General features: G+C 53.6%; 1 protein-coding gene across 1 annotated transcript in view; it reads left to right on the forward strand.

Annotated features, from left to right (window-relative positions):
- Positions 1-12420, forward strand: part of LOC119976763 (traf2 and NCK-interacting protein kinase-like) — a 259294-nt gene that overhangs the window by 204395 nt on the left and 42479 nt on the right. Inside the window, exons 22-23 of the mRNA XM_038817506.1 lie at positions 261-284; positions 11187-11383. Of these exons, the coding sequence (XP_038673434.1) occupies positions 261-284; positions 11187-11383 (221 nt within the window). The remainder of the gene's footprint in view (positions 1-260; positions 285-11186; positions 11384-12420) is intronic.

Below are 12420 nucleotides of genomic sequence, written 5' to 3' on the forward strand. Positions count from 1 at the left end.
CCCACCCCCATCCCGCACAAACCTGACCCTTTACTCAGAATCTGGGGACTTGGTGGAGTTCAAAAGTGCGGCGTTTGATCACGCTAATTAACATACTGTGCGTTGAGATGTGGGTTTATTTTTGTTTATCGGAAGCATGGTGTTGAACTAACATCTTCAATTGTTTCTTTTGTCTTTTAATCTTCTCTCTCTCTCTCTTTCTCTCTCCCTCTCGGCTTCTGTTTCTCCATGATCGCGGACTAACATTACCTTCCTCCCAGAGCTATAAGAAAGCGATAGATGAGGTTAGTGCCATCAATCATACGGAAAGATAACACCATGATACCAGGAAACAAACCATGATGGCATTGTGAGCTTTTAATCATTCTTTTTTTTTCAGAAAGGAAATTGAATTGCTCGCTCTGGTTGGACATATTCTCTCGAGGTTTCCATCACACAAACCCCCTCCACCCAGTCACCCAACTCGGTCGAATAGCTTCTCTTCCCAGCTCCAATGTTTTGCAAACTGACAAATTGAAGTTTTCAACATAATAAATCCACAATGTTAAATGTGCCTTCGCCCTTCACCCTGGCTTGCTCACAGCTGGGATTGGATAGAATGTATGGCCCTTCGGCCCATTTGATCTATGCTGGTGTTTATGTTCCACGCAAGCTTCCTACCTCCCTGTTTTCTCTCCCTCCATCAGCATCTCCTTCGGTTCCTTTCTCCCTCGCGTTTATCCAGCTCCTCCTTCGATGAGTTTATTCACCCTGTGGGAGGGGGTTCCACATTCTCATCACCCTCTGGGTAATGAAGTTTTTCCCAAACTCCTGACTGGATTTATTAGTCACTGTCTTATATTTCTGGCCCCCTAGGCATGTCCTCCCCCACAAGTGGTACCATCTTCTCTACATATATCAAATCAAACATGGTAAAAAGAAAAGCGATTGCCCTCTAACTATCAACAGCATCTCCGCATTCTTCTTCCGAGTCCAGCCTGCCACCTCCGGTTATTGATCCTCCGGAATTACCCTCATTTCCTATCGGTGTCTCCCCCTCAACCTTCTCTTTTCTAGAGAAAAGCGCCCCAGTCTGTTCAACCTGTCCTGATGGGGATGACTTGTTAGAATGTAGAGATCAAAACAGTTTGCGATTGAATAAAAAACAATCTGTGTCTGTTCTGTGCGTGATTTGCCGGGTCGTTCCCAGGACTGGGAATGCTGGGAATGACGCCGCTATCAAACGGCACTGTGCTGCTATTTCGGCCCCTGGTGGGGACCACGCTCCCGGAACACTTAGCGGAGAAAATGGTGCCCCAATCATTTAACCCCCCCCCCCCCCCCCCCTCTCTGCCGATGCAACCTCTGAACTCCCCACACCCTCCCATACCCGTACTCATTTCCAAGGGGGCCCTTGGGCCTCCCACGCCCCGGCTCACAGGGGCACCTTGGCACTGCCAGCCTAGCACCCTGGAAGTTCCCCAGCCAACCTGGCAGTGCCACCTGGGCACTGTGGCAGTGCCAGACTATCACCCAGGTGGCAGTGCCAGGGTGCCAGACTGGCAAAGTGCCATGGTGTCACCCTGCTCTAAAGCCAACCACCTGGGGCCTCCGATCGCCAGGGGGACCCCCCGCCCCCCCTAACAAGTGCCATTGCCCGGTCTTCGTTTGTGAGGACCAGTGGTGAACGATGCCCGGCTCTTGTCTCTTCACGAGGCTGGTAGATGCCCGGTTCCCGTTCGATCCGGCGCAGACCTAGCGAAGCTCAGTGTCAGTCTGGATCCCGCACATTGTGAGATCTCGAGAGGCGATATGACCGTCGAGAATCCTGGACGAGATCTCTCCCGGGATCTACCGGCTGCGTCCCATCCCAATTCCAGCAGACGCGGCTGGTAAATTGCCCCCTATTCTGAGCAAGATTCGGCATAAATGTAGCATAACTTTACTGATTTCCAATCTGTCCCTCTAGATACGAAGCCAGTGATGTATGTGCTTTTTTATGACCTCACGAACCTGCATCACTACTTTTAATAATTTACACGATTGTCCCCACATTTTCTGTTCTGCAACCCGTCAGACTCCTCACTTCCGAGAACTACCGATGTATCAAGAAGCTGATAGTTAGGGGCATTAATCCTACAGCCACGGAGTCGGTAGGATTTTGAAAGTCCTCTCTGCTGATTTTTCAGAAGAGGGATTTTCTTAGTGAGTGTGAATTGTTTCCTGTGTGTGTGAAGGTTGGGGATGTTGGGCGGGGAGGGGTAGTGGGTAGTGGGCGATGGAAGTGGGAGGGTCAACATTACCATGTTGTCATGCATGAGCAACTTGTAACATCCAAACCTGGCGTGTGGAGTTGTGAGTCAGATAATTAATAATGGTGGGTTCAGTACACAATTCTGTATTAAAGGCACTGCCTCCACTTCCTGCTGTTAATGTAGTTCAACCCTCTGCTTAACCCTCTGTCTCCCTCAACGTGCACATCTGTGTGTCAAGGTTCCCGGGGCACAGCATATCCGGGATCTCAATGCAAAAGAACATTTTTAAACTGGGCCTCAGCCTGTGTGACAGAATAAAGTGGATGCTACATGGGGAGGGGCTGGGCTGACTCACTATAGGCCCTGGGAGGCATTCTCTGACTCCGCGACGGGTCGGAGAATCACCGGCGGACCACGCGAATCGCGCCACGCCGCCCCGACACTGGCACGTGGCGGAGAATCGCCGCCATTGGCGTCGGCATGGTTGGCGCGGCGCCGGTCAAGGGCCGCTGTATGCTGCCGGACCACCGATTCTCCAGCCGGGATGGGCCGAGCGTCCGTAAGAAAAGAGCCGAGTCCCGCCGGCGCCGTTCTAACCTACTCTGGGCCGGCGGGAACTCGGCATGGAAGGGTCAAGTGGCGGACATTGTCGGGGGGAGGAGAGGCCCGACCCTAGGGGGGGGCCTGGCCCGCAATCGGGGCCCACTGATCAATGGGCCGGCCTCTGTGGCTGGGGGATTCCTTTCCTACGCGCCGGTCCCTGTAGTCCTGCGCCATGTTGCGTCGGGGCCGGCGCGTTGAAGGAGGTCACTGTGCCTGCGCGCGTTAGCGCCGGTGCCATTGCGCATGCGTGGATCCCGCGGCGCACAGTTTGCGCCGGGATCTGCAGCTGGAGCGGCGCGAACCACTCCAACGCTGTGCTGGCCCCCAGGAGGGGCCAGAATTAGTCATGGGAGCGGCCCGTTCACGCCGTTGTAAAGCGTGATGGCGTTTACGATGGCGTGGACAGTCTGCCGCGGGATTGGAGAATCGTCCCCTGTGTAGCGCTTGGAATGTGCGGGCCATTGATTGGAGGATTGTCACATGAGGAGCAAGGCTGAACATCTGGACCTAACAACATGAGAAGGTTTGTTAAGAAATGTATAAATCTCCAACAAAGGTTTGTGGGGGACCTGAAGCTCTGACTGTTAATTTGAGAGACTGGGGGTGTCTGGTTCAGGTGAGGTAACAGAGCGAGCGGCACTTGGAAGAGTTTCCCTTTCATCAAACCTCTGCGTCAAGAGCCCTGGATGTGAATCCGGTGTCAAGAGATCTCCCACGACACTCTCCTCAGTTGTCAGGCACTGCAGTCGTGTGGTGTTTTCAGTAAGTGAGTGGTTGCAGACATGATTGCCATCTCAGGCTGGATTCTCCGTACCCCCACGCCAAAACCGCATTCGGCAACGGGGCTGAGAATCCAACTTTCCGCATGAAATCGGGACCGGCGGCGGTTCAGTGTTTCTCCACCCCCCCCCCGAAAAGCAGCGTACTCGGCGAGTAATAATAATAACCTTTTATTCTCACAAGTATGAAGTTACTGTGAAAAGCCTCTAGTCGCCACATTCCGGCTCCTGTTCGGGGAGGCTGGTACAGGAATTGAACCCGCGCTGCTGGCCTTGTTCTGCATCACAAACCAGCTGCCTAACCCAATGCCTAGCCTAGCTAAACCATCCCATATCCACCACCTGAGTCCATTGCCTGAGGGCCGCCCCGCTATTCTCTGCCCCGGACAGGCCGAATTCCCGACGCCGTGGACCACTCATGGTCCCACCGTCTCTGATACCCGCGAGGCGGTTGCGGACTCAGTCTACGGCCACCACAGTCGAGGGCGGGCCGATCGGTCGAGGGTGGGCCGTTTAGAGGGCGGGGAGGTGGGGGTGTGAGGGGGGGCGGGGGGTTACCTCATTTGGGACTGGGCCTTTTTTGTGCAGGCGATCCGGGTCGGGCGAGCGGCCGATGGGGGTCACTATTTCCGCGCTCCAGATCTGCGGTCTGAGTCCGCCATGGAGTACGGCACAGCCGCTGGAGGCCGCCACCGTGCACAAGCGTGGCCTCTGACCCGGAAGTGCAGGGGGCCAGTTTTTCTACCGAAAAAGACCACAGTTTTCACGCCAGGGGTGGGGACATAGTCTCTGAAATGGAGAATCCAGCCTCTTGTCTTCACACTCTGCCACTGTTCCCCAAGCCTGGGTGAGCTTATCCATTTTGGTAGGAATAACAGCAAACGGGATTATTATTTAAACAATAAAATATTAAAGTATGCCGCTGTGCAGAGAGACCTGGGTGTGCTAGTGCATGAGTCACAGAAAGTTGGTTTACAGGTGCAACAGGTGATTAAGAAGGCAAATGGAACTTTGTCCTTCATTGCTAGAGGGATGGAGTTCAAGACTAGGGAGGTTATGCTGCAATTGTATGAAGTGTTAGTGAGGCCTGGAGTATTGTGTTCAGTTTTGGTCTCCTTACCTGAGAAAGGACGTACTGGCGCTGGAGGGTGTGCAGAGGAGATTCACTAGGTTAATCCCAGAGCTGAAGGGGTTGGATTATGAGGAGGTTGAGTAGACTGGGACTGTACTCATTGGAATTTAGAAGGATGAGGAGGGATCTTATAGAAACATATAAAATTATGAAGGGAATAGATAGGATAGATGCGGGCAGGTTGTTTCCACTGGCGGGTGAAAGCAGAACTAGGGGACATAGCCTCAAAATAAGGGGAAGTAGATTTAGGACTGAGTTTAGGAGGAACTTCTTCACCCAAAGGGTTGTGAATCTATGGAATTCCTTGCCCAGTGAAGCAGTTCAGGCTCCTTCATTAAATGTTTTTAAGGTAAAGATAGATAGTTTTTTGAAGAATAAAGGGATTAAGGGTAATGGTGTTCGGGCCGGAAAGTGGAGCTGAGTCCACAAAAGATCAGCTATGATCTCATTGAATGGTGGAGCAGGCTCGAGGGGCCAGATGGCCTACTCCTGCTTCTAGTTCTTATGTTCTTATAGTCTTTGTTAGAAAACCACAACTGAAGGTCCCTTGTGGTTCTTAAATGACCCAATTTATTGAGGAAAGCTGTAACAGTTTATATGCTGGGACCTGACCGTATCAGTCTCACTGATCTGGAGAATTGGTGATTAATTGAAGGATGATTGAGATTCACAGAATAACCCTGTCTGGGTTTCTTTGTTTGCTAAGTTTTGGGTTGGCCACTTTATCAACTGGCTTCATTCTTCCTGAACCCTTTACCCACGCTGACCCATTGGTCACTAACGTAGGCAGAAATGGTCAGGCTAACTCTTTGCAAATGCTGGCCTTTGAACATCTGCATGTTTTGTGTGTGAGACAGGTTGGCACATTTCATTCTAACAAGGCCGTGTCTGCTGTTTTCACCTTTATTGCTTCAGGTGCCTTTGTGTAGCTGAAATTGTGCCTGAATTCTATCCCCAAGCCACGCAATTTTTCAAAGGCCAAACGCAACGGGCGGGCTCCTCCGTTGGCCAATGCCGAAACGGGATTGGGTGAGAATAGTTCCGACGCCAAAATTCATCTGAATACGGAATTCCAGAATCGGCAGCATTTTGCTTTTATTTGAGTCTCGCACTGTTGGGCGAACCCTTTTCTCGCCCCGCAGTGCACTATTCTCGCCCCGCAGTGCACTATTCTCGCCCCGCAGTGCACTATTCTCGCCCCGCAGTGCACTATTCTCGCCCCGCAGTGCACTATTCTCGCCCCCCAGTGCACTATTCTCGCCCCGCAGTGCACTATCCTCGCCCCGCAGTGCACTATCCTCGCCCCGCAGTGCACTATCCTCGCCCCGCAGTGCACTATCCTCGCCCCGCAGTGCACTATTCTCGCCCCGCAGTGCACTATTCTCGCCCCGCAGTGCACTATTCTCGCCCCGCAGTGCACTATTCTCGCCCCGCAGTGCACTATTCTCACCCCGCAGTGCACTATTCTCGCCCCGCAGTGCACTATTCTCGCCCCGCAGTGCACTATTCTCGCCCCGCAGTGCACTATTCTCGCCCCGCAGTGCACTATTCTCGTCCCGCAGTGCACTATTCTCGCCCCGCAGTGCACTATTCTCGCCCCGCAGTGCACTATTCTCGCCCCGCAGTGCACTATTCTCGCCCCGCAGTGCACTATTCTCGCCCCGCAGTGCACTATTCTCGCCCCGCAGTGCACTATTCTCGCCCCGCAGTGAACTATTCTCGCCCCGCAGTGCACTATTCTCGCCCCGCAGTGCACTATTCTCGCCCCGCAGTGCACTATTAGCTGGAAGGAAGCTTTCACAAACGTGAAACCAGCTTAGTTTTCGGGACGGCTGGTTCGTGACGCGGCGCAATGCCAACAGCGCGGGTTCAAATCCCGTACCGGCTGAGGTTATCCGCGAAGGCCCCACCTTCTCAACCTCGCCACTCACCTGAGGTTTGGTGACCCTCAAGTTAAATCACCGCCGGTCAGCTCCCACAAGCAGCTCCCCTAAACCAGGGGCTGGTTTAGCACGCTGGGCTAAATAGCTGGCTTTTACAGCAGACCAAGGCAGGCCAGCAGCGCGGTTCAATTCCCGTACCAGCCTCCCCGAACAGGTGCCGGAATGTGGCGACTAGGGGCTTTTCACAGTAACTTCATTGAAGCCGACTCGTGACAATAAGCGATTTTCATTTCATTTCATTTTCATTTTAAGGGAGAGCAGCCTATGGTCACCTGGGACGTTAGCTACATTTGCATTTGCTATCGGGGCGCCCCCTCCTCCTTTATATTCTGTCTGTCTTTCGAAATGTTGTGTACCATGGAATATATATTTCCCACCTTACAATCAAATGCTAAATCTCGTGCCCCCAAGCGGGGGAATGTGTTTCCCGCGGTTGGGGACTTCCATTCTATCCCGTTATGTGGAGGTGAGGTTAGGGGTGGGGGTCAGTCAGAGATGTGGAGTGAGGTTCAGGGATGTGGGGTGAGGTTCAGGGGTGGGGGTGAGATCAGGGGTGGGGATGAGGTCAGGGGTGGGGTAAGGTCAGGGGTGGGGGTGAGGTCAGGGGTGGGGGTGGGGGTGAGGTCATTGGTGGGGGTGAGGTCGGGTGGGGGTGAGGTCAGGGTGGGGCTGAGGTCAGGGTGGGGCTGAGGTCAGGGGTGGAGGTGGGGGTGAGGTCAGGGGTGGGGGTGAGGTCAGGGCTGGGGGTAAGGTCAGGGGTGGGGGTGAGGTCAGGGCTGGGGGTGGGGGGTGAGGTCATGGGTGGGGGTGAGGTCGGGTGGGGGTGAGGTCAGGGGTGGGGGTGAGGTCAGGGGTGGGGGTGGGGGTGAGGTCATGGGTGGGGGTGAGGTCGGGTGGGGGTGAGGTCAGGGTGGGGCTGAGGTCAGGGTGGGGCTGAGGTCAGGGGTGGAGGTGGGGGTGAGGTCAGGGGTGGAGGTGGGGGTGAGGTCAGGGGTGGGGGTGAGGTCAGGGGTGGGGGTGAGGTCAGGGCTGGGGGTGAGGTCAGGGGTGAGAGTGAGGTCAGGGGTGGGAGTGAGGTCAGGGATGGGCGGATGGGCACTGAAACATGAATCCTATGCTCCGTATTCAGATGAATAATTAAGGTTCAATCAGGCCGGTTATCTAGACAGTTGGCCCTGATATTATGCTGTCCACACCATGAAACCTCAGTGTGGGCAGAAGGCAGGAAGCCCTATTTTTTAAATTTTAAATGTTTCCAATTAAGGGGCAATGCAGCGTGGCCAATCCACCGACCCTGCATATCTTTGGGGTTGTGGGGGTGAGACCCATGCAGACACCTTGGGAATGGAAGCCAAATTTTTTGACTTAAATGTTCAAAGGAGAGGAATGATGGGGTGGTCGTTCTATGGGGACTGCCTTTTGCCAATTGCGTGGTGCTCCCCATTTGAACTCGTTCCCCCCCCCCCACCCCCCCACCAGTCACTCCCTCTGTTAAAGCCATCCCCTCTCACATAACCTTTCACACCCTCCAGCCCCAAGACCTCGGACTTGCCTGCTCCAGGAATCCATGTGCCTTGATCTTTTCCTTTTGTAGTCCCAGCAGTGACCACTGATGCCTTTCTGATGCACAATCAATTATGACGAGACGAGAGTAGAGAGTAATCGAGGCTTTATTACGCAGAGATATGTTGCCTCCTATAGCTGCTGCCAAAATGGCTGTAGCTCGGTGAGCATATGCATTCATACTCCGCCTACTGGGCGGAGCCAGCAGGCAGGGATCCAGCCCCGTATCTGTAGTACAGGAGCCTTACTGTATTACATCTCGGGCGGAATTCTCCGCTCCCGGGAAAAATCGGGAAGGCCGTCGTGAACTCGGCTGTGTTTCACGATGGCCTTGGAGGCCGCTCCTCTCACCGCATTCACCCCCACCCGGGGGGCTAGGAGCAGCACTCCGTTATTCTCGGCTTCCGGGCCTTGACAGTCGCGTCAAGGCGGTGCTCCGAGAATGACGCGACGGCGGCGCCTATGTGACGTCAGCCACGCATGCGCAGGTTGGCCGGCTCCAACCCGCGCATGCGCGGCTGACGTCACGACGGCTGACGGCTCCAACCCGCGCATGCGCGGTTGCCGTCTTCCCCTCCGCTGCCCCGCAAGACGTGGCGGCTTGATCTTGCGGGGCGGCGGAGGGGAAAGCGTGCGTCGCTTTGAGACGCCGGCCCGATGATCGGTGGGCACCGATCGCGGGCCAGTCCCCTCCCGAGCACGCCCGTGGTGCTAACTCCCCTCTGCGCCCCCCACAAGCTTTAAACGGGCCTTTGGCGCCCATGTTCACGACGGCAGCGACCAGGTGTGGTTGCCGCCGTCGTGAAACGGTTGCGAACGGCAGGCCGCTCGGCCCATCCGGGTCGGAGAATCGCCGGTCGCCGTGAAAAACAGCGAGCGGCGATTCTTCCGAGCGGGGGGTGGGAGAATCGCAGGGGGGCACCAGGAGGGCGTGAAATGAGTCGCCCGGCCCTCCCGCAATTCTCCCACCCAGCGTAGGGAGCGGAGAATCACGCCCCTCATATGTGTAATATATACAACAGTGGTGACTATCACACTTTCCTCATCTGCTCGGACTGATGGATTGGCCAGCAGCGCCTGAAGCGTGTGAGTAAGGGGGGGTGGGGGGGGGGGGGGGTGGTGCGTCCCCAGCCCCCATAATGTTCAGCCCCAAGTCTTTATAATGGCAGTTATATCTGAACCATTTCCCTCTATTTTTGCAGCCACTGTTGTGTGATGAGACAGTTGCTCTCAGGCAGGGGGACAGTAAGGATGTGGCATTTAACCTGTATGTCCTGGGAATATTGTTGGGAAAAACATCCATGGTTTCTGTTGATGGTTCCAGTGAACACTTCTGGAAACTAAAGGTGCAGAAATCGGGTGGCCTGGGGATGCCTTCTGCAGTCAAATAGCTGGCCATTGCTCATTGTTTTGGCACGCACACATGTGCTCATTGGCCTTTTGGATAAGGTAGAGGAGGACAGTCAGCATCCTGCAGCCAACACATTTATCCAATGTCATTAATGTCCCATCAAGGTAACTACAGGAAAGGAAAGCAGGTGCATGGTGTTGATTTTGGACCATGGCTATTGGTTGGGGCACCTTCCACATTACATTGTAGAGTTGTAGTTCTGAATTTAATGTGGGTACTTAAACTGGTTGATTGTGTTTATAGGACCATGTATGCCGAGCATCCTGAGAAACAGGGGCATCAAACAGCATAATCACAACATCTTCCAGGCCAATCAAATGCATTTTTCCCAAAGTTGCTTGTCGTTGTCTTCTCTGGCATGGATTTCATTGAAGCAATGCGAGCACTGGGTTTAAAGTTCTGCCGATACTGATGCTGACAAGCAAATAGCCAGGAAAAGTATATTTGGTGAACAACTGGGTTACCTGGGTTAGGGCAGCATGGTAGCATTGTGGATAGCACAATTGCTTCACAGCTCCATGATCCCAGGTTCGATTCCGGCTTGGGTCACTGTCTGTGCGGAGTCTGCACATCTTCCCCGTGTGTGCGTGAGTTTCCTCCGGGTGCTCCGGTTTCCTCCCACAGTCCAAAGATGTGCAGGTTAGGTGGATTGGCCATGCTAAATTGCCCTTAGTGTTGGGTGGGGTTACTGGGTTATGGGGATAGGGTGGAGGTGTTGACCTTGGGTAGGGTGCTCTTTCCAGGAGCCGGTGCAGACTCGATGGGCCGAATGGCCTCCTTCTGCGCTGTAAATTCTATGATCTATGATCTACCTGAAGGAGGTTGTTTGTCAGGCGCCAAGCAAACTTTAACTTTTAACCCCATTGGAGGAGCAAGACCCGGAATTTTACACAGACCTCAAACAGAAAGGTTAGGGGTGGGGGTGAGGTCATGAACCGGAATTTTACACAGACCTCAAAACTGCTCCGTGTATTCTGCCAGTCCCCCCTTGTTTCTCCCAGCGCCCCCCCCCCCCCACCCCCCCACTTCGTCCCAGCATGGTTGACTGGGTCTCCCAAAAAACGGCCGTGATCAATGACCTTCCTTTCTTCCTTAAGAATTTAGTTGTTTCCTTTATCCTCACCATTTCCCTCCATACAAACGACATTCAAGATTCAAGTGGCATTACTCAGTGGCTGGCAACAATGCCTCCCTCGAAAATATTTCCAAAATAAAACCTACCAAGATAACAATTGGACTTGGAAAATGGATGAAGTAGTGAGGAAACATGAAGCTAGCTGCCCTCTGAGGAGGAGCAGGAAACATCTCTTGAGTCTTAATGACCCTACAGTCAAGCTCACTCCCTGCTGTATCACTTTTGAGCTTTTGCCAAAGAAAAGCCACTAATTGACAATAATTCTCCACCTATGATGCCATGGCTTTGCTTTGTCACGTTAGTTTCTTGTGATTACGAGTTGCGCCTATACTTAGCATCTTCTCCGGGTTTTAATTAATATATATTTTTGTTCCATATTTTCTTAGGACTTAACCGCTTTGGCCAAAGAATTGCGGGAACTGCGCAATGAAGAGTCATCCCGGCCTCCTATTAAAGTCACCGACTACTCATCTTCCAGCGAAGAGTCAGAAAGCAGCGAGGAAGAGGAGGAGGAGGAGGAAGAAGATGCAGAAAATGAGGCCCAGGATGGGACAGTTCCAGTCAGCGATATTCCCAGGATAATGTAAGGAAAGTCTAACACTATCTTTGTCCACTTTGTCCAACCAACTAGTCAACACGGAACACGCAGTCACAGATGAAGTTATAGCCAGGAATGGTTACTCAGTGGTTATGTTATCAGACTCGTTAATCCAGAGGCTGGAACCAATGATCTGGATACCTGTTCAAATCCCACCGAGGCTGCTGGGGAATAGAAATTCCGTTCTAGGCGGGGGAGAAGCGTGGAAGGGATTCCCTCCAGATACCTGCCCGCCCCGATCTGGTTACGATTTGACACTGGGACAGTCAGAGCCTCGGACGGCAAGCACGCCCTTCCCCCTTAAATGGCCAGGTACTGACCATTCAAGCTCCTTTTCCCGCCTAGCCTGAATATTTCGGATCGCAGGCGGATGCCAGCTCAGAGGGGGAAACCCATAATTGAGCAAAGTTCGATCAGTGACGCGAACCGGGGTCGGCTCCGTCAGAAGCCCTTTCCTTCTTACCCCCCCCCCCCATTAAGTCCGAGTGACCTCCAGATCTCTTTCCTCCCCCCACCCCTCCCACCAGCCTATACCCCGAGATCCCGATTGTCCCTTGATGACACTCAAGGCTTTTCCTAACCTCCTGCCCTGGGACCCCTGCCACTTACCTGCCCTCTGGTTCCTGCCACTTAGTTCCAGGTCAGTTCCCTGCAGTACCTCCTCCAGCCACCGCAGCACTGTGCCTGGAGGGAGTGGAGAGCCGCCGGCCATTCGGATTGGCCAGCAGCACTCCAAGGCGCGACTTCTACCTAACTGAGGGCAGAAGTCTCACCGTACCCCAATCAACACTTTTTAAAATATATATTTAGAGTACCCAATTCATGTTTTCCAATTAAGGGGCAATTTAGCGTGGCCAATCCACCTACCCTGCACATCTTTGGGTTGTGGGGGACGAAACCCACGCAAACACGGGGAGAATGTGCAAACTCCACACGGGCAGTGACCCAGAGCTGGGATCGAACCTAGGACCTCAGCGCCGTGAGACAGCACTGCTAACCCACTGCTGCCCCCAATCAATGCT

The sequence above is a fragment of the Scyliorhinus canicula genome, chromosome 13, assembly GCF_902713615.1.
Source record: "Scyliorhinus canicula chromosome 13, sScyCan1.1, whole genome shotgun sequence".
Taxonomy (NCBI): domain Eukaryota; kingdom Metazoa; phylum Chordata; class Chondrichthyes; order Carcharhiniformes; family Scyliorhinidae; genus Scyliorhinus; species Scyliorhinus canicula.